At 43.3% G+C, this 23,074-nt stretch overlaps 1 protein-coding gene across 3 annotated transcripts in view; it reads right to left on the bottom strand.

The window, feature by feature from the left end:
• METTL16 (methyltransferase 16, RNA N6-adenosine) overlaps nucleotides 1–23,074 on the bottom strand; it is a 73,569-nt gene that overhangs the window by 36,473 nt on the left and 14,022 nt on the right. For all 3 annotated transcript variants that reach the window (XM_056127868.1, XM_056127867.1, XM_056127869.1), the window contains one exon: nucleotides 7,655–7,854. In XM_056127868.1, coding sequence (XP_055983843.1) covers nucleotides 7,655–7,854 — 200 coding nt within the window. The remainder of the gene's footprint in view (nucleotides 1–7,654; nucleotides 7,855–23,074) is intronic.

The following is a 23,074-nucleotide window of genomic DNA, read 5'->3' as shown; positions in this document are numbered from 1 at the left end:
TTGCCTCAGAATTAGATATAAATTTCCTAGAGAACAGAACTCTTTCTGTTCTCTTGTTTTATAAGTTATTTAAAACAAAGTGTGCTGGTAATAAGAGAGTACATGACGGGGCTGGAGAGATAGCACAGTGGGTAGGGCGTTTGCCTTGCACGCGCGCGGCCAACCCGGGTTTGATTCTCAGCATCCCATATGGTCCCCTGAGCACCGCCAGGAGTTACTCCTGAGTGCAGAGCCAGGAATAACCCCTGTGTATCACCAGGTGTGACCCAAAAAGCAAAAAAAAAAAAAAAGACAAATTTACTGAAAAATTTCCAAACTCAGTATGATTTACTTTGTTAAAAGTATGTTTAGGGGCTGGAGCAAGCAACAGCACAGCGTGTAGGGCGTTTGCCTTGCACGCAGCCAACATGGCTGACATAGGTTTGATTCCCAGCATCCCATATGTTCCCCCGAGCACCGCCAGGAGTGATTCCTGAGTGCATGAGCCAGGAGTAACCCCTGAGCATCGCCAGATGTGACCCAAAAAGCAAAAAAAAAAAAAAGAGTCTGTTTAGAGACCATGAGTATAGGTGGGTGGTACAGAACATGCCTCACAGATGAAGCTCTGGATTAGATCAAGGAATTTAGATCAATGAACATCCCATTCTCTGAAAACAGAAGAGTTGGGAGGGAGGAAAGAAGGGAGAGAGAGGGAGGGAAGGGGAGAGAGAGAGAAAAAGAGAGTTATGAAGAGAGAGAGAAAGAGAGAGAGAGGATAAGGCATTTGTTTTGTATATGGCCCAAACCTGGTTTGACCCCCAGCATCACATCACTCTCCAAGCAATATAAAGATCACTATTGACCACAGAGCCAGGAAGAGGCCCTGAGGGAGGAGAGATAGATAGTACAGCGCATAGAGGCATAGAGCGTTTGCCTAGCATGTAGAGGACCCAGATTAGATAACAGGAGCCCCACATGATCCTGAGTGCACTAGAAGTGATCCATAAACAAAGAACCAAGAGAAAGTCCTGAGCACAGCTGGGTATGGTCTCAAAGGAGGAAAAAAAAGGAGTAGCCCCCGAACACTCTTAAGTTTGGCGCAAACTCCTCCCCTACAACCCTGGCAATAAAAACCAAAAACCTCTAAAGATGATTCATTTCTTAGACATCTAGAAAGATATTTGATGTGGATCAAAAATATTTTGGGGAGCCAGAGCGATAGTACAGTGGGAAGGGTATTTGCCTTGCATATGGCCAACCCAACCCGGGTTTGATCTCTGGCACACCATATGGTCCCCCATGCCCACCAGTAGTAATTTCTGAGTTCAGAACCAGGAGTTACCCCTGAGCACTGCCAGGTGTGGCCCCAAACAAAGAAAATATATTGTCAGCACTGGAAATATCGTGTAGCAGGTAGAGTGCTTGCCTTGCACTTGGTCCACTGGGTTTGACACCCACCATCCCATATAGTCCCCTGAGCACTGCCAGTAGTTTCTCTCTCTCTCTCTCTCTCTCTCTCTCTCTCACACACACACACACACACACACACACACACACACACACTTTGCCACATCGTTTCAAGGGAAAAATTCAGTGAAAAATATTCCAGGCATAAAGCACTAAGACAACCAAGCTTTGATTGTAAACTTGGAAGTAAAAGCCCTAACCATGAATTGGGTTACATACTAACTTACAAATGCTATTTTTATACCCATTGACTAATCTTGGCCAATAAGATGCTGAAAAACTTATTTAAAAGGAAAAAAAGTCAGAATACCACCTCTATGTCTCTATATCATGTACTATGATTTCTTTTGTTTTTTTATTATTATTATTACGGTATCATGGTTTACAAAAGCATTAATAATGATGCTTTAGGGCTAAAAGTTACTATACCACACCTGCCACCAAGGTGTCCATATTCTTCTACCACAGTCCCTAGTTCCTTCTAGCTCCAGCCTCCCACTTCCATCTTCCCTCACTTGGCAACCTCAATTCTGTTACCAGAGTCTAAAGGTTTGTTTTCACTGGCCATTGTCTATACCCTTGCTTTGATTTTTAATGCATCACATACGAATGAGATCATCTTGTATTTGCCTTTCTCCTTCTGACTTATTCACCAAACATGACACCTTTCTAGTTCTAGCCATTCTGCAGCAAAATCCCAAATTTTACCTTTTCAGGTAAGTGAACAATAAACCATCATTGTGTAAACATAGCATAATCTCTCTTCCCGGTTTTTTAAAATTTTTTTGGTGATATAAAAGTTTTATTAAAAGAAATCTACTTGGGGCTGGAGTGATAGCACAGCGGGTAAGGCGTTTGCCTTGCACACGGCCGACCCAGGTTCGATTTCCAACATCCCGTATGGTCCCTTGAGCACCAACAGGAGTGGTTCCTGAGAGCAGAGCCAGGAGTTGACCCCTGTGCATTGCTGGGTGTGACCCAAAAAGAAAAAAAGAAAGAAAGAAAGAAATTTATTTAAGAAATGAGAGGACAGAAGCAGAGATACATGCTGAGGAGAGAACAGGCACTTTACCAGAGAGGAAAGCCAAGAGTACACATTTTGGGTTGAGATGTGAGCTAATCTCCGGGGGGAGAATGAGTCCATTCGTTTTTGGGTCCCCCCACCCTGGTCTGGGGGCCACACTCAGTGGTGCTCATGGCATCCTCCTGGTGGAGCTCCAGGAACCATGTGTGGTGCTGGGGACTGAATCTGGGTTGGCCACCTACAAGGCAAGTACCACCATAGAATCCATCTGGCCTCTGCTGTTCTTTGAATGTGTGTAGTACTGGAGATCAAACCCAGGGTCTTGTGAAAGCAATTGTGAAATTTTACTACTGAGTCATAACCCCGGTCCAAAACTGTTTCATTGCTGTTGCTGCTATTATTGTGGGGGATCAGTGCTCAGAAGGCTGACAGAGATCAGAAACCACCACAGCTACCTCTGGTGCTGCTTGCGGAAACCATGTGGTGAGAAGGATGAATCCTTTGAACGTGCAAGGCACATTGCTGTATCACTGGGAGCATCATCTCTGGCCTTTATACTATAAAGTTCTCCTTTACTCATCTGCCTTTGGGCAGCTGGGCTGTTTAATCTTGGCTTTTTCAGCATGGTGAAGACAAGGGTACACATGTATTTTCAAATTAGTGTTTTTGTGTTCTTGGAATAGATACCAACAAAGAGCAGAATTACTGGATGACAGGTGGTTCTAATTTTAGCTTTTTGAGAGTCTCCAGATTGTTTTCCATACAAGCTGAACCAGATTAAAATTCCAACAGTGAATAACGAAAGTTCCTTTTCATGGCATCCTTGCCAGCACTGTTTTTTTCCCCTTGTTTTTTGTTCTGTTTTGGGGGGCAACACCCTGTGCTGCTCAGGACTTAATCCTTGCTCTGTGCTCAAGGATCCCTTCTGGCAGTGCTCAGTGGACCTTATGGGTTGCTGGGGTTGAACCCAGGTGGGATGTGTGCAATGCAAATGCCTTACCCACTGTAATATCACTCTGGTCCTCTTTCTGGCCTTTATGATATGAGCATTCTCCCTGATGTGAGGATAATCATTGATGGAAAAGCCTGTGTTTCTACTAAAGGCCTAGAAGTTTGCCATATCAGTCATACCAGGTGTGCTTTCCCCAATTATATCTTGGTTTCACGAAAGATCTAATTGGAAAAGGTGGAGGTTACTGACATTAACTCAGGCTCATCTTATACCTACCACCTAAGAATTCTTTCAGGGGAGGGGAGGGCATTTGCCTTGCACGTAGCCGACCCAGGTTCGTTTCCCAGCATCCCATATGGTTCCCTGAGCACTGCCAGGAGTAATTCCTGAGTGCATGAGCCAGGGTGTGACCAAAAAAAAAAATTATTTTAAAGAACTATTTGCTTGTTTGTGTTTTTCTTTCCTCATTAATATTTTCATTCTTTTAAAAAGATTAAATCACAGGGGCTGGAGTGATAGCACAGCGGGTACGGCGTTTGCCTACCATGCAGTCGACCCGGGTTCGATTCCCAGCATCCCATATGGTCCCCTGAGCACCGCCAGGAGTAATTCCTGAGTGCAGAGCCAGGAGTAACCCTTGTGCATCGCCGGGTATGACCCAAAAAAGCAAAAAAAAAAAAAAAAAAGAATCACAGTGAGATACAGTTACAAAGTTGATCATGACTGGGTTTCAGTCATATAATGTTCCAACTGTGCACAATGGTGATGGGAAATGTACATGGTGAAGGGACAGGTGCTGGAATATTCTCATTCTTTTGGATGGCAGGGGGGAGGAGTGGTGTTGAATTTTTGGTCCAGATTCAGTGGAGCTTGTTATTTGGGGTCATTTCTGACACTGGAGAAGTCGGGGGAAATAAACAATTGGTACCAGGGACGAATCCCACCCTATCACTGAGTCACACCTTGATCCAGTTTCTCACCCCTGATGTCATCAACTTTATTAACATGGTTAATTTAGTACTAACATTGTGGTTTTGATGTCATTTCTCAATTTTTAAAAACCAAGGACTTGTGTTCTAACATCTAATTCACTCAGGAAGCTAAATAACTTAGAAATGAGTCGTCATTGCAATGAGATAAAAATGGAAAGCTTATAATTATAGAATTAGAGCAAACTTATAGAGTCTGGGGGAAGAATTTATATCAAACCCTAATTAGAATGAATATGATTCCAGCAAGAGTGCCCCTGTGAAGAGTGAAAATCCATTAACCTCCTATATCCCCATGCGCTATTTTAGAACATTTGGGGCAGAAATAAAATAAATTAGTATCAAATGTATTCTCAACTTTTTTATATACCCTTCAGTCAATCTTCTGCAATACACACAAAAGGGCTTTATTTTTATACAAAGGTTACATTTACATGGGGTAGTCAGAATGTTGCATGCTTTATTTAAAAATTGAATGCTGAATCTAGTCAATGAATCATTCAATATATTATTTATTATATACCTATTATGTGTGTGAAAATTTTCTTGATCATGAAATATTAGAGCAAGCAAATAGTAATAGGCCAGAGCAATAGTACAGGAGGGAGAGTCCTTGCCTTGCTTGAGGCTGACCCTAGTCTGATCCCTAGCATCCCCCAAGCACCGCCAAGAGTAATTCCTAGGTAATTCCTAGGTGCAGAACCAGGAGTAACCCCTGACCATTGACATGTGTGCCCCCAACCTGTTAAAAAAAAAAAAACCAGGCCCTGCGGTTGTTTGTTTTTGGCTTTTTGGGTCACACCTAGCGGTGCTGGGGGATCATATGGGATGGCAGGGATCGAACCTGGGTTGAACCTGTGCAAGCCAATACTCTAAGCCTCTGTACTACTGCTTGGCCTTTGGCCTTGTGCTTTTTATCTAATGGTTAAAAAGATTTCAATCAAGGGCACAAAGAGTTATCTTAATGGGTTGAGCAGATGCTAAAATCAAAAACAAAAAGACAAGGAATAAGTCTTTGTATTCTTTTTTCTCCTCTTTTTTATTTTTTTTTTTGGGGGGCACACCTGGTGATGTACAGGGTTCCTACTGGCTCTGCACTCAAAAATCACTCCTCATGGTGTTTGGGGACTATACGGGATGCCGGGGATTAAACCCAGGCTGGCCACGTGCAAGCCAAGTGCCCTACCCGCTGTACTATCTTACCTGCCCAGAAATAAGGCTTTCTGAAGCTCATAATTAGGAAATCTATTGTGGGATGGAGAGGCAGCTTGAAGGGCAGAACACATACTCTACATGTGGAAGACATAGGATTGATTCCCAGAACCATAAGGTCCCCCAAAACTGCAGAGAATGACACCCAAGAACAGAGCTAGAAGTTGCCCAAGCACTAGTGGGTATGGCTTCCCCAAGAAGTAAAAAAATAAGAATCAAACATGTCATGTTAGAAGATCAGAAAAGGCTTTCCTAAGAAAATAAGAACATGAAGTCAGAGAGATAGTAGAGTGGATAGGGCGCTGGCTCTGAGACATCTGGCCCAGGTTCGATCTTTAGCACTTCATATGAGTCTTGCCAGAAGTGATCCCTGAGCACAGAAACAGGAGTAAGCCCTGAGCACAGCCAGGTGTGGCCCCAAAACCAAATAATTAAATAATGAAAATAAGGACAGTTGACAACTACAATATAATTGAGATTTACTAAGGTGGAAGTGAAGGAAGTCTCAGGCCGAGGGAATAACATATAGAGACCTATGTGGTGATGCTGCATTGGACTAATGTGTATAAAAGAAGACAGAGAGGTATGAGAGCAGACAACAGATATTCTAATAGGCCAGATTAAGATTTTAGTTTCCTATCAAGGTTTCTATCAGAGCAGCAATAGCAGAACATTAAAGTAGTAAAGATAAGGTAAAAGGCAAAGGTAAAGGTCCTCCCGTTGATAGTCGATTTGCTCAAGCGGGCCCAGTAACATCTCCATTGGAGACTTTGTTGTTACTGTGTCTGGCATATCGAATACTCTCGGTAGCTTGCCGGGCTCTCCAAGAGGGGCGGAGGAATCGAACTCGGGTTGGCCATGTTGGCCGCTTGTAAGGCGAACGCCCTACTGCTGTGCTATCGCTCCTCCCTTACCACTTTAAAGTAGTAAAGAAGTGATCAGATAATGAACCTTGGCATATTTTCTGGTACATGAACTACAGAAGCAATAGAGAGGATAGAGAGTAGCTGAGGAGTTACTGTAGAGACTGTCACTTAGACTGTACTGACCCTTTAGTGCAGAGTCAGGAGAAAGCATTGAGTACTGCCAGGCATAGCCCCTAAACAAAAATAGAGTAGAAATGAAAAATAAAGTGCCTGCCCTGTACATGTGAGTGTTTTCAACGCCCAGTGGTGCCATATGTGTCAAATGTGGGCCTGGGCAGCTCTGCTATCTCTCATCAGATTCCAGCTGTATTACAGGCAGGTATGTGTGAGAAATACAACTTAACGAGATGCAACCCTCAATGACCACCATTAAAAGAGAATGTGAGCTTCACAGTCAGGAAGTACACACCCTGGCACGTATGCGTGTGAACACCACAGCAATCCTGGCAAGCACCACAGCAAGATTGAGCAAAAGCATCAAATTTAAGAGTGTGACTCCCAGCAAACAGCACAAGCAAAGGAGCTGAACCCTAACTGAGCACCACAACCTAATGTGTGAGCATCATGGCCAAGCACAGATGCTGCTCTAGTCATAGCAGCAGCAGCAGGAGCATCAGAACAGCACCTGTGAGGCACACACTCCAGCTCTGGAAACTCTCTCCCCCGTTGCCATTCTGTACTTCTTTTCTTGAGATTTGATGCAGACAATCCCTTCCTCTTAAAAGAAATCAATAGCAGAAAAGGCCAGCTATAGCTAATAAGATCAGTAATATCTGTAACTAGATGCTTTTCTGTTGTTGTTTTGTTTTGGGGCCACATCCGGCTAGGCTCAGGGCTTATCCCTGGCTCTGCTCACAGGCATCTCTCCTGGTGGGCTCAGGGGGACCATATGGGGTGCTAAGGATGAAATATGGGTTGGCTGTGTGTAAGGCAAGCACCTGACCCACCCTACAATCTCTCAGCCCCTCTAACTAGATTCTTTCACACAATCCAGATGCTCAGAAGAGACGGTTATGGCAAACTTGACCTTGCAAATTTAAGAAAGTTAAATTAGGACAAAAAAGAATTTTAAGTTACAGTTAGTTGCATAAATAAATGTCAGTACCTATGTCAATTCCTCTCCGGAGAGTACTTTTGTCAGAGTCATGATGACCGATCAGATCTTCCACCCAGTGAATATAGTTGAGTCTCAAGGGAACTGTGGGAATTAGTCTTTCCAACGGAATATCAATAGAAAGTCCAAAATCTTCCCTCAGAAGAGTACATGTCAGAGCTCGAACTGCTTCAGGATCTTTAAAATTAAGACTAAGGTGGAGAAAAAAAAAAAAAGTAGAATTGACTAGTAAGATCTGCTATACTGCACAAGTTCTATGGCGGACAGAAAATAGCAAATACCATTTGAATTTCATAAGAGATAAACATAAGAAAGCTTTGTAGAGGATTCAGTACTGTGGCATATATACATATATGTTAAAGACAATCAAAGAACATGAGCAACAAAATATTTTCATTAAAACATTGCATCTGAGTGCTGGAGAGATAGCAAAACAGCCGAGAGAGCAAGCTTTCATGCAGGAGGCCTGGGTTTCATCACCGACACCACAGGATCCCCCAGGCACTTGTGGGAGTGACCCCAGGGTACAGCATCAAAAACACAAACTGAAACAATGCATTCCACATGGCACAAAGAGAACAAGAGTGCCTCTATTTCAGTTCCTACATGATTATCTCCTTATTCAGTTATGTGACTGACAGGACAAGTTACAAGATTACTTCCTCAGCTTCAAAAAGAGATTAATAGTACCTATGCTATAGAGAGCTACTGGGAGGTAGTATGAGGAAAGCACTTAGAATAATGTCTACTTCTTAGTAACTACTTTATAAATTCCGGCTATTTCTACTATCATTAACATCATGTAACACTAGAATTCTCTGAAAATTATACTTGAATGTAGAGAGAAGGCAGTATAAAATATTTATGGGGCCGGACAGAGTATAGAGGTCAAGGTGCATGCATGCACATTACCCTGGTTCAATCTCTGATCACTGCAGTGCCCCACACACTGCCAGGAGCCATATCTGAGCACAGAGCTGGGAATAATCCCTACTACTGCTTGATGTAGCTCAAAATCCAAAAAGCAAAAGTGTACCATTTTAATTGTTTTGATGTTAAAATGCTACTGAAAAAATCTTAAAACAAAACAAGCACTGCACTGTAGGACCGTCCTCCCGTTGTTCATAGATTTGCTCGAGCAGGCACCAGTAACGTCTCACAACAAATTATGAGACTTGTTATTACTGTTTTTGGCATATTGAATACATCATGGGTAGCTTGCCAGGCTTTGCCATGTGGGCGGGACACTCTCAGTAGCTTGCCGGGCTCTCCAAGAGGAGCGGAGAAATCGAACCCGGGTCAGCCACATGCAAGGCAAACACCCTACCCACTGTGCTTTTGCTCTGGCCCGAGAGATCAGACTACAAAATAAAATTTAATGCAATATATTTTAGATGCCAGAATTGAAAACATATTTATGTAAATGAGAGAAGGCAGTATTCTTATTATATTAAGTGATTTTAATCCCCTTACGTACGTTAAAATCATATAGTAATCAAACAATACAAAATTAATTTTATTGCTGTATTTTATTATAGCTAGGTCTCCATTCCTTTAAGTTCTGGTTGTAGCAAGCAACATATAGTAAATTTGTTCAATACCTACCAAGGGGGCAGGAGGAAACCTGGGCACATAGTGGAAAGAACAGTGTGTGCCTGAAACAGTTCTACTATGAACAACTTTATAAATCATGGTGCCTTAATCAGGTCAAGGAAAAAGGCATGCATATAGATGCACACTGTCTCTACATAGGAATGAACATGCGTACAGGCTCATACACAGGTGTGTTCTGGATAAAAAGCTGAAGCTTAGCATCTCACCATCAAAAACTGGTAGGATTAGTGAATGGATGACTGGCTAATTCATCATTTTATTTTTTTAAAATCTCTGCTTATTAGCTGGGTTTCCACTTCTCTGTGGAGAAAAGGCACCGACTGCTTTTATATTGGGAAGCAAATGAATGCCATGTTAAAAGTCTCAGAAAATTCAATTCGGGGGGAGAAGATTCACTCACTGGGGAGAGCCTGTGAATGGCTTGCCTGGCCAGTGCTCCCGTCTGGGGCCAGCACTGACTAGCCTCATGCTGCGAGGGGTCAACATGAGTGTCTTTACAAGGCTGCTTAGAAACAACGTAACCTTTCCTGAGTTCAGTCAGGAGTAAGCCCTGAGCACTGTTGTGGTGCCCCCAAGGGGCAAGTGGGGCTCAAGGAGAGTTGACTTCACTCCCCATGAAGAGAGGGTCCGATGGGGTGTTGGGAAGTCGGAGCCTTCCTAAAAGCAGGAAGCTGAGTGGCAGAGAAGAGTCTCAACACATCTTGACAGATTCCACAGTTGTTTGATAACCAAATATTAGATAAATATACTTGTGTGTTCCTTGACTGTATGATCTTGTGATTGCTTTAAAACTTTTATGCAGTACCATTCATTTCTTTTTCTGGCCTTGCTATTATAAAATTTGCCTATTTTGAAAAATATAACCAGTATAACCAATAGTGGTAGAGAGTTCATTGAGAGGAAAAGGTTAATGGGAAAGGAGGTGGAAAATTAGTGATTTGAATTTGTATCTCGTTGCTTGACTAACCCTTCTGTTTCTCTGCCAAGAACACAAGTTAGCCTAGTAAACAAGGGCCGAGCCTGAATTCAAACTGTGAGAACCTCTCGCCGACGGCAGTGACTCTCCATGCCTTTAGCTGAGCTTCCGGAACCAGATACTCAAGGGAACCGAGCACACAAGAACACTTAAAAACAAACAAACAAACAAAAACCCCAACGCATCTTATCCTTCTATTCTCTTCTTGGTCATCAAGTGATTAATCCTTTGGAAAATTATCAGATGTCTGAAGCAAAAGCACTTTAGCCACATTCCTAAAATGGAAATTCCAGAAAGGTACTATAGACCCAATTACCTCTGTCATGCACAACTGACATATTCTAATAGGCAAGTTCAGAAACCTGGACTCTAACAACCAAATTGATAGGTCTTGCAATCAAATACTCATAAACTGCAGGGGCCTGAGGAGTGCTTAGTGGCCAGCATCTGCCTCGCAGGGATGAGGTTGCAAGTGTGACTTTCGATGTTACTCTCAGGGGCCCAGTGTTATCGCAGTGACACTGCCTGTTGGGATCCCTGGTAACACAGGAAAGTGTGTGATCTCCAGCAAACGCAACCAAATGTGTGTGGGCACCACAACTGAAATATGCAAAAGTATCATCATCAGGGTGTGTGACTGCAACAACAAAAGGGGAAAAATGTAAAACTTTTTTTTTTGCTTCTGCTATAAATCTCAGGTTCTTTCTGTAGGATTAAGGAACTAGATATAGTAAGGATTCATAAGGTAAAAACTCTACAAAGAACTGGTACAAAGCTACAAAGAGTAAACATTTCCATTTTCCTACAGCCTGATTCCTTAAACTATTCTTTTGCAATAAATATTAAATAAGGTAAGGTAAGGTAAAGGCCCTCCCCTTGATCGTCGATTTGCTCGAGCGGGCCCAGTAACGTCTCCGTTGGAGACTTTGTTGTTACTGTGTCTGGCATATCGAATACTCTCGGTAGCTTGCCGGGCTCTCCGAGAGGGGTGGAGGAATCGAACTCGGGTCGGCCATGTTGGCCGCTTGTAAGGCGAACGCCCTACCCGCTGTGCTATCGCTCCAGCCCTCCAAACTGAACACATATTAAGAAAAAAACAAAACTCAGGCTATAGAGATAGTACAGTAGGTACAGCACTTGCCTTACATGCAGCCAACTCAGGTTTGACCACCGGCATCCCACATGGTCCCCCAGCACACCTGAGCACTGCTGGGTGTGGCCCCAAAATAAAACAAACAAACAAACCCAAAAGCAAAATAAGGAACATATAAAAGCAGTGGTTGTTAACTGCCATACCTACATTAACATTTTTAAATTTTAGTTTAGAAAAATATAACTTTAATAGCAAAAGAATTAGTGAAAAGGGCAGGACCCGATTTTGAGATAATATATGCTCGCTGTCCACAGAAAAACTGCACCCTATACCTGAACATCCACTTTCCTCCAACATTTAAGAATTTTCAGGTAACTGGACTAGTCCAAAAGTAGTCAGAGGTCCAAGGTCAACCTAAGAATGTTTCCAAATACTAATGCATTGGGGAGGAAATGGAAGAACAAAACCACAACATACTCCACGTCAGAACCCTGACATAATAATGACTGTAGTAGAATCCTGGGGTAGCAGAGATGACTAAAGTACTAGGGAATGAGAAGCAATCTAGTTCTAGGTCTTGATTTCCAAATATCATATTCATCACTGAAAATGAATCAGATTTCCTTGGATGAATGACTACTTTTTTGCAGTAGGAAAAGTACAGGAAGAGCCTAGAAAATTTTGCTGCATCAGAAAATAGAACGTGCTCCAAGAAGATGGGGACAAATTAATTGCTCATGGGTCAGTTTAAAGGGAGCCTCCAATGGCCAAATCAGGAATAACGTTAATAAGGGATTATACACTAATTAGTAATTAATAAAAGAACATGAGCTCATACTTAATATTTCTTTTTTTTTTCCTTTTTTTTGATTTTGGGGCCACCCCTGGCAATGCTCAGTGGTTACTCCTGGCACTGCTTAAGTAACCATATGGGTTAATGGGATGCTGGGAATCAAATCTGGTTCTGCAGGCAAGGGCCCTACCTATAGTACTATTGCTCCAGCCCCTTACCTATTGTTTCAATTTAAGAATCATCAATACCCCCAGCACTTCAATAATTTTTAAAAAATTAACTAAAAAATTTAAAGCACAAAGAAACCTAAAAATATTCACACACACACACACGCACGCACGCGCGCGCGCGCGCACACACACACACACGAGCCATCAATGGAAACTAAAAAGCAGCAGAAAAATTTTTGAAAAAAAAAGTGCACTGCAAATCAGGCACCTGCTTTGCACACAGTGCACCTGGGCTTGATCCCTGACACTACATAAGGTCCCTCTAATCACCACCAGGAGTGATCACTGAACACAGAGCCAGGAGTAGCCCCTAAACATGTTCAGGAACAATCCCCAAAACGAAAACAAACAGAAGTTTAACAACAATATGCATACATTCTCAAAGTATTCCCCAACAAATTATAAATTACAAAGAAAACAGTAACTTTAATATAGACAGCTGATGGATGCCACCCAAAATCAAGTGATCTAAGTTACAATCACAAATCATGGGACAAACTGAAATCATATCCTCCTGTGACAGTGAAAAGGAAACAAGACTTTAAGAAGTATGCATGCAAATGAAATGGAATTCAAGACTAAGATTGGTGATGATTACACAAGGTTTTGTCAATTACTAAAAAAAATCAATTAATTTAAAGATGAATTTTATAGTATGTTAACTGTATCTCAACAAACAACATGAAAGTAAACATTATTTTTTTTTCTTTTTGGGTCACACCCAGCGATGTTCAGGGGTTACTCATGGCTCATGCTCTCAGGAATTACTCCTGGCGTTGCTTGGGGGACCATATGGGATGCCAGGGATTGAACCCGGTCGACTGCAAGCAAGGCAAACACCCTACCTGCTGTACTATCACTCCGACCCAAACATTAAGTTTTTGAAAATTAGAAAAAATCCGAGCAAGGCAGATAATGGAGATGCCTTCAATATTCCCATGGTATTTTTGAATTAGTGAACCAATGGAGTAAACAACTATCAGAGAAATGATTCAAGATAATCTTCTAAAACCAAAAAGTTCACTATGCTCACTATGCTTCTAGGAAAACCAACACAGAATTAGCAATACCAATGCATATCCTAGAAATGTATGGGACTTTAAAAATTAAAAAGAAAAAAAAAGAGATTCCTATGATCTTTGTGAAAAACTTTCTAATAAAAATTTTTTTTTACGACAAAACAAGAGACAAAAGAAACTATGGCGAAAGGACTAACAACCAGCATTTATTTTTGGTGTTTTGGTTTTGGAGGGCCACATCTGGTGGTGCTAGGGGAGCCATGCAGCGTCAGGAGTTGAACTTACATGCAAAGCATGTGCACTAGCCCTGTAAGTTATCTAGCGGGTCTCCCTGGGAAACCTACTTTAACCAGACAACTAAGATTAAACGACTGAGGGGCTCAAAGGAATAGTACAATGTCTCAGAGTTGCTTCATAGTTCTTTGTTCCAAGTATATAACCATAAGCTCAAATCCCCCTTCCCTCTCTCCCTTCCCCCTCTCCCTCCCGATTCCTATGTGCAGAGCATCATCTGGGCAATTCTGATGTCTGGGCATGAGAGCTCTGCTGACTGTGACCCTGGCACTGTAACCAATTCCTGGCCATAATGTGTAAGTGGAGCGATAGCACAGCGGGTAAGGTGTTTACCTTACACGCAGCCAACATGGCTGACCTGAGTTCGATTCCTCCGCCCCTCTTGGGGAGCCCGGCAGGCTACCGAGAGTATCTCGCCCGCACGGCAAAGCCTGGCAAGCTACCCGTGATGTATTCTATATGCCAAACACAGTAACAAGTCTCACAATGTTAGTGGGCCCGCTTGAGCAAATCGATGAACAACGGGAGGACCGTGACCATGACCATGAATGTGTAAGCATTACACACAAAAAAAGGGACAATCCTTGACAAGGCCCACAACTAAAACTATAGATGAACACCACGGCCAGGAAGTGTGTTCTCTGGCAAGTACATGTATGAGGATCACAGTGATCAATGGTGAGCACCACAACTAGAAGAAGGCAAACGCTGGGAAGCACCAAAGCTGAGGACATGAGCATTGCAACCTGATGTGTGATGCCCAGCTGGCACTGTAGGAAGAAAAAAATTTGCAAGCACCCAGCGAGGTGTGTGCTTAGTCCCATCTCAACACCAATGACAAAGCGGGGGGGTATTCTAAATGATTTAATAATAAAGTGACTGAACTATATAATGAAATGTATTATTTTAAAACTATGATAAAAATTGATTAAAATTCAGGAGGGAAACAAAAAGGAAAAGATAGTAAAGTGAGTTATTTCTTCATCTTTATGAGTGAGATCAAAATATTTCTCTAGAGCTGACTAATGAAGCATGAGAGATAAGTATACAATACACTTAGGCACTCTAGGAGCCCGAGAAATGGCTCTGCTGGCTGAGTGCATGCTTTGAGTACAAGAGTTCTGGGTTCGATGTCTGGCGTGGTGCCCTGAAGAAAGCACAGTCAGGAGTGATCCCTGAGCAGAGCTCAGAGTAGCGCCCGAGCACCACTGGTTGTGGTCACTCGAAAGAGACAGACAAAAACCAGAGACTAAAAATGCTAGGAAGGGACTGGGGTGCGGCTGAGTAGAACACTTGCTTCCCATTCGTGAGGCCCAGCACTGTGCAGTCCCCAACCTGGGCACCACTGGAAGAACAGCCCAGAGCAGAGTTGGTATGTCCCCAGTCAAAACAAAACACTAGAAAAGCTGAGAAAAAACCTTTCACCCTAAACTTCGATGGTAAAGGAAAGTAACATTAAAAAAAGCTCAAGATGAAAAAAGAGAGAAGAAAAAGTATTTTAAGACAACATAAACAGGGCCAGAGCTAGAGTACAGCGGGGAGGGCATTTGCCTTGCACATGACTGACCAGAGTTCAATCCCTGGGATCCCATATGGTCCTCTGAACAGCACCAGGAGTGATTTCTGAGTTCAGAGACAGGATTAACCCCTGAGCATCATGAGGTGTGACCCAAAAAGCCAAAGTAAAATAAAATAAAATAAACATAAACAAGTGAAACTCCCAGGACTCAGCTTAAATCATAAAGCCAAAACCCCAAAGCCAAAACCAACTACAATAAACTATGCTATAAAAAAAAAAAAAAAAAGCTAAGCCTGAAACAAAGATTTAAATGGAGTGGGGGGTGGGGTGTTCTACTGAGCTACATTCATGGCTCCTTCTTGAAATAGTTAAAAAAAATTAAATTATAAAGCAGATATACATATATATATAAAATCACATTTAAAATTTTTATTTTATTGAAACTCTGAACCTCTGATTTACAAAGTCTTTTACAGTTGGTTTTTAAATATACAATGTTCCAGCACCAATCCTACCACCAGTGTCTACTTACTTCCACCAGAGTTCCCAGGTTACCTCTCCTACCCGCTGATCCCCAGCCTGCCATCTTGACAGGCACCTTTTTATGTTTGGGTCTCATGATTTGACTCTGAGGATAAATCACATTGCTATAAAAGTAATGAAGTAGGGGGCTGGAGCAAAAGTACAGACAATAAATAGGGTGCTTGCCTTGCATGCACATGAGCTGGGTTCCATCCTGGCATCTCAAATGGTCCCCCAAGCACTGCCAGGAGTAATTCCTGAGTGCAGAGCAGATGTAACCCCTGAGCATTTATTTAATTATAGGTTTTTGGTTTTTTGTTTTGTTTTGTTTTCTTTTCTTTTCTTTTTGGGTCATACCCAACGATGGGCTCTGCACTCAGGAGTTACTCCTGGCGGTGCTTGAACCATATAGGATGCTAGGATTGAACCCAGGTCAGCCGCATGCAAGGCAAACAAACGCCCTACCTGCTGTACTATCACTCTGGCCCGAGCATTTATTTTTTAATGATAAAAAGACGATGTAGGGCCACAGAGGGCCAGAAAAATAGTACAGAAGGTATGGTGCTTTATCTTACAGGCAGCAGATCCCAGTCAAATCCCTGGCACCACATACAGACCACCAGCATGCCCAAGGGTCACTCTATTTTTTTTTCTTTTTCTTTTTTCACGGTGCACAAGGGTTACTCCTAGTTCTGCACTCAGGAGTCATTCCTGGCGGTGCTCAGGAGACCATATGGGATGCTGGGAATCGAACCCGGGTCGAACGCGTGCAAGGCAAACGCCCTACCCGCTGTGCTATCTCTCCAACCCCCCCAAGAGTCACTCTAGAGCACAGAGCCAGCAACAGTGCCTGAGCACAGCCAAGTACAGCCCAACCCCCTTCCCTCTCCTGCCATTTGTTGCAAAATAAAAAAATTTTGATGAATTTACTATCATAAATGTTTAATTTGTCTACTTATACTTATGTATCTATATGTCCATGGTGGGCTGAAGCGATAGCACAATGGATAAAGCATTTGCCTTGCATGCGGCTGATCCGAGTTCAATTCCTCCGTCCCTCTCGAAGAGCCCAAAAGCTACCGAGAGTATCCCACCCACACGGCAGAGCCTGGCAAGCTCCCTGGGGCGTATTCGATATGCCAAAAACAGTAACAACAAGTCTCACAATGGAGACATTATTGGTGCCTGCCTGAGCAAATCGATGAACAACGGGAGGACAGTGCTACAGATATGCCCATGGTCATATAAGAATTTGGGGGTTGAAAAATTTAAGGAGCCCTGAACTTGAACATAGAATTTATTAGTAAGACAGCATTCAGCCGAAGAGAAGGACTACATGGAGGGTGGGATCCACAGATCCCGAAGGAAAAAAAAAAAAAAAGCAGGTTCCAAAAAGAGCCGAGATCATCGGGAAGTCCCAGATGGGGTAGGTACCGCATCCCACCTCCCCCAGATGGAACCCTGGTGACCAGAAGCCTCTACAAGCACAGCTCGAGTATGCGGGAACGAGGACTTTTCCTCACATCTGCCGGGACTACAACTCCCAGGTAACCTCAGATTCCGGAAGTCACGCCCACAGCCCGCCCTCCAGCGCCATCTTTACAGCATTCAGCCAAAGAGAAGGACTACAAGAAAAAAAAAAAAACAGGTTCCAAAAAGAGCTGAGATCATCGGGAAGTCCCAGATGGGGTAGGTACCGCATCCCGCCTCCCCCAGATGGAACCCCAGTGACCAGAAGCCTCTACAAGCACAGTTCGAGTATGCGGGAACTAGGACTTTTCCTCAAAACCGTGAGGGCGCTTATGCGGCCGCGCGACATCTCTCTATATACAAAGTGAATCATGGGAAGTAAACCACCCAACGTTTCTCTCTGAAAATCATAGTTAAGTTTGGAGCACGGCCACAGCCCCAGAAACACAAAGACTTAATGCATAACCCAGCAGCTTGGAGCAGAAAAGTGAACGGACTATGCGTTAATCCAGGCCATCATGTCTGTCCGGAGGGGAAAGGGTGTTGCCCCATTCGCCCTCTCTTCTCTGGAAAGAAGGATGGCGGCCGCATGGGGGCCTTGTGGACAGCAGGTATGAGCCGGGGGTGTGGGGGCGACTAAAACCTCATGGGAAGGGGGGCGTTCCGGTCCGTCCTTCACGCCCTACCGAGGCCACCAGTTGCCCCCCACGAGTGGCTCTCCAGAACGGCCAAAGCCCCAGAAACACAAGGATTTAATGCAGAACCCAGCAGCTTGGAGCAGAAAAGTGAACGGACTATGCGTTAATCCAGGCCATGATGTCTGTCCGGAGGGGAAAGGGTGTTGCCCCATTCGCCCTCTCCTCTCCGGAAAGAAAGATGGCGGCCGCAAGTGGAGCCTTGTGGACAGCAGGCATGAGCCGGGGGTGTGGGGGCGACTAAAACCTCATGGGAAGGGGGGCGTTCCGGTCCGCCCTTCACGCCCTACCGAGGTCACCAGTTGCCCCCCACGAGCAGCTCTCCAGCACGGCCACAGCCCCAGAAGCACAAGGACTTAATGCAGAACCCAGCAGCTTGGAGCAGAAAAGTGAAAGGACTATGCGTTAATCCAGGCCATCAAGTCTGCCAGAGGGGAAAGGGTGTTGCCCCATTCGCCCTCTCTTCTCTGGAAAGAAGGATGGCGGCCGCATGGGAGCCTTGTGGACAGCAGGTATGAGCCGGGGAAGTGGGGGCGACTAAAACCTCATGGGAAGGGGGGCGTTCCAGTCCGTCCTTCACGCCCTACCGAGGTCACCAGTTGACCCCCATGAGTGGCTCTCCAGCACGGCCACAGCCCCAGAAGCACAAGGACTTAATGCAGAACCCAGCAGCTAGGAGCAGAAAAGTGAAAGGACTATGCGTTAATCCAGGCCATCATGTCTGCCTGGAGGGGAAAGGGTGTTGGTCCCTTCCGCCCTCCTCCCTCTGGAAAGAAAGATGGCGGCCACATGGGAGCCTTATGGACAGCAGGTATGAGCCGGGGGTGTGGGGGCGACTAAAACCTCATGGGAAGGGGGTCGTTCCAGTCCATCCTTCACGCCCTACCGAGGTCACCAGTTGCCCCCCACTAGCGGCTCTCCAGCACGGCCACGGCCCCAGAAGCACAAGGACTTAATGCAGAACCCGGCAGCTTGGAGCAGAAAAGTGAACGGACTATGCGTTAATCCAGGCCATCATGTCTGTCCAGAGGGGAAAGGGTGTTGCCCCAGTCGCCTTCTCCTCTCTGGAAAGAAAGATGGCGGCCACATGGGAGCCTTGTGGACAGCAGGTATGAGCCGGGGAAGTGGGGGCGACTAAAACCTCATGGGAAGGTGGGCGTTTCGGTCCGCCCTTCACGCCCTACTGAGGCCACCAGTTGCCCCCCACTAGTGGCTCTCCAGCACGGCCACGACTCCAGAGCACAGAAACCAATTTCTTAACTATCTGACTTTCAGTAGAAATACTTCCAGGGTCAATAAGTAAAACAGCAGAAATCCAAAACCAACATTTAATTCTTGAACCCAGCTGTAGAAAGCAAATCACTTCACAATGCTTTTTCAGCATGTCTGATTTGGGGGGGCGGTAAACTCTAAATAATAGTGGTGAATCTTTTATTGAAACAATGAATCTAATCAAAGCAGATAGAGTGTTAACTAGAATTCATCTGCCCCACAGGGACTGGGAGGGGTGGGGGGTGGGGTTTTATTGGGGTTCTTCATGGTAAAAAATAAGTATTGGTAAAGGGAAATGTGTTTGATATTTGCATGACTGAGACCTAAACCTGAAAGCTTTGTAACCTTTCCCACAGTGATTCAATAAATAAAAAAAAATTTAAAAAAAAAAGAATTTATTAGTAAGGAACCATATCCTCAATGTGTAGGCCATCATGCATAGGCTAATCTAATTAAATATCATAAACTGAAAAATCAATGATGAGCTGATTCATAGACTTGGCAAAAAGAGTATTTTCTTATTTCAAAGAAGACAGACATTTATCTGGGGGTTGGGAATACTTTTGTAGAACAAAGTCTAGTCTTTCAACTTTACTAGTTAAATAACTAGGTCATCTTAGCACCCTGGGACATTCAAAAACTCTGAACACAGGCAAGATCTTTTTTCAGTCTCATTTCTGAGATCACAGGAAGGCACAGGAACTAAAATTAGCTCTCACATGGAAATTAGTAATTTATTCCATCAGTCTTTGTTGTTTAACACACCCGGCTTCACATAATAGTCTATTGTCCAGGCTCACTTCCATTTCCCCAGAATGATTCCTGCTTTGCCACTGATGAATACAGTATTGCCAATACAGATGAATTTAGTAGGAGACCAACTCTAATCCACCCTAAAAATAGCCATTTTAAAACTGCAGAGGCTGAATTTCATGTAACAATAAAAACAACAACAACAATAACAACAAGAAGGCTGAAGTCTCTCATCAATATTTCAGCTTTAGTTTCTATTGATATTCAGCAGTGCTAAAAATGCTAGTCAGAGTCTAAAGGGAAATGCCTTCAATATTGGGGATTTGATTTAAAAACTAATCAGTGGCGTTGTAAGCTATAAGCAATTCCTATCTTCTTAGCAAAGCCATTTGTTTTAATAACAGCAGATATTCACTAAATATCTATAAGGTACTAGGCCACTTTTCATGTTAACCTTTTGGACAACCACTCAAAGTATGCCTTTTTTATACTCTCTCAGTTGAAGAAATCCAGTCTCAGAAAGCTAAGAAAAAAAGAATACAAATGAAAATGTAATTACTGGGGCCTGAGAAATTTTACAGTAGGTTCAATTCTGAGTACCACCTGTGGTTATCAGGTCCTCGGAGCACCATCAGTAGTGATTCCTGAGCACAGAGCTAAGAGTAAGCCTTCAGCCTAGCTGGGTGTGGCCCAAAAACAAACAAAAAAGAAAAATACTACTATAAGCATAAAGAAAAATACTACTATAAGCATAAAGAAACGGAGATAACCACAAATAAAAAGTAAAAAAAAAATTAATTTAAAAGAATATTCTATTAATACAATCATCACAACCAACTTAGGCCTATACTAAATTACTCCCTGGCTGGGGGGTTTCTTTTCCTATTCCTTCTACTTTCCAATAAACCTTTCCACTGCCAACTCTGAAATAATGGGGGGGAAAAAGCCAAAACCAAAACAAACCGATCATCAGCAACCACATAAGAAAGCAAGAAAGTTATAATGTCTAGGAGCAGCTAGACCATTTATTCCAGAAAAGTACGATCCTTTCTCCCTTCATCAGGTCCCCGTCTAAATAAGCTGTAATGCCAACCACATAAAAGTTCACATTGCTTCCAATTTTGAAAAACTGAGGGGGGCTCAGAGTGATAGTTCAGTGGGTAGGGCACTTGCCTTGTATGAGGCTGACCCAGGTTCGATCTTGGCATCCCATATGGTCCTCTGGGATATAGCACTGCCAGGGATAATTCTTGAGCGCAGAGCCAGGAGGAACTCCTGAGCATTGTCAAAAAACTCCCCCCTACAAAAAACCCCCAAGGGACCTCTAGAGAGATAGTAAGGAGTTAAGGTGCTTGCCTTGAGTGCCACTGACCAGCAGTTTTACCCAAGTGCTGTATACGGTCCTCTGGGCATTGCCAGGAGAGATCCCGGAGCACTGAGCCTAAACATCTATTCTTTTGAGGGTGGAGGCCAAACTCCTCCTCCCTAAAAGAAAAACAAAGGGTTTCTCATCAAGCTTGCCTCACCTTCTTCCCATCCCCTCAAATTTAATCCCCCCCCCCTTTTTTTTTAAATTTCTTTTGCCTATTGGAAAAAAAAAAACAAAAAAAAACCCTCAACCCATCACTCTGATTGCAATACTCGTAGTTTTCGGTTTGAAATGAACCTATATAATAACCTACAACATCCATTCCACTAATCACATTATATACCAATACATGGGAACTGCACAGTAAGAAGCCACATACTGCATATTTTATTGCTTACTGTTTTCCTCTTTCTAGACAGTCTTGGGGAAAGCACTCTCAACTGTATACTACTTAAGTATGATTTTTAGAACTCTGAAGGTTCATTAGTATTATACCACTACGGCCACCTGCCATTTTTATCACTGATGCTGTATTTTTCTTTGCCAACTTGGTTCATTTTTCTTTCCTCTTTTGTAGCTAATTTTTATCCTTAACCTTATCTATTAAATTTTCTTTTTTTTTCATACTATCCTATAAAATTTTCAATATTAATGAAGCTTGACTATTTGCCATACATTATAAAAGTTTCAGTTTTGATATATTTTACTATTAGTAATTTCCTGATAGATAATGTTTTTAGTCTTTTTGGGGGTTTTGGTGGTGTCAGGAATTGAACACAGAGCCTCACACACGCATGGTATGTGCTCTAGTTTCCTTCGTTTTATTTTATAACTGTTTTCAGGGCCACACCCAAGGTGCTCAAGTAGTCATGCAGTAATAGGGGATTGAGCCCATGGTCTCTTAAGGCACATCCCTTACAAGAAATCTTCACTTCTTGTAAGTTGAATCTGTCCATCCATTCATCCTTTTATTTTCTAAAAGACAATGCTGTTTTTTTTAAACTTTCTTTCTTTCTTTTTTTTACTTTTCCAGTTCCTTTCATTTTTGTTGCTTCAAGGAAGTCATTCCACATACTCAGTTGTGGTACTAGCACACTTACCCAGGGTCACACACTTGGTGGCAGGGCTCAAATACTTAGAAAACAGTACTAGTCATGGGTTACACACTGAGTTGTGTTGATTAAGGTGTGAGGGCACACATATCCAGTTACGGTGCTCACACACACCTGGTCACAGTACACTGGAGACCACATACTCCGTTGGACTGCCAGGCTCATTCTCAGCATGTGAGAAGGTGTCAGGGAACAAACTCACAGCATCATGCCTTTAAGGCAGATGCTCCAAGCTGAGTTTTTGCTGTAAACTATCTTTTAGGAACCCTATACTTGCAGTATGCCTTGAAACCTCAAACCTACCTCCAAAGTTACAGCCATTTACCTATATTTTTTGTAGCATTTAAAAATATGGGGCCAGAGTGATAGTACAGCAGGTAGGGTGTTGTCTTACACGCAGCCGGACTGGGCTGGATTTCCAGCATCCCATATGAGCCTGCCAGGAGTAAGCCCCGAGCACCATTGGATGTGGCGCCAAAACCCAAACAAACAAATACTAAAAAATACACATATTGATGGGGCCAAAGTAACAGTACAATAGGTATGGCCTTGCATACAACCAACCTTGATATGTGGTGATCCCTGATACCACATATGAATCCCTGAGCACTCCAGGAACAATCCCGTAGCACAGAGCCAGCATCAACTCCGAATACTACCAGATGCGACCCCCGCCCCAA

The sequence above is a fragment of the Sorex fumeus genome, unplaced genomic scaffold (genome assembly GCF_029834395.1).
Source record: "Sorex fumeus unplaced genomic scaffold, SorFum_2.1 ptg000063l, whole genome shotgun sequence".
Taxonomy (NCBI): domain Eukaryota; kingdom Metazoa; phylum Chordata; class Mammalia; order Eulipotyphla; family Soricidae; genus Sorex; species Sorex fumeus.
Note: the sequence above shows the minus strand (reverse complement) of the source record. Positions and strands in the feature narration are given on the sequence as shown.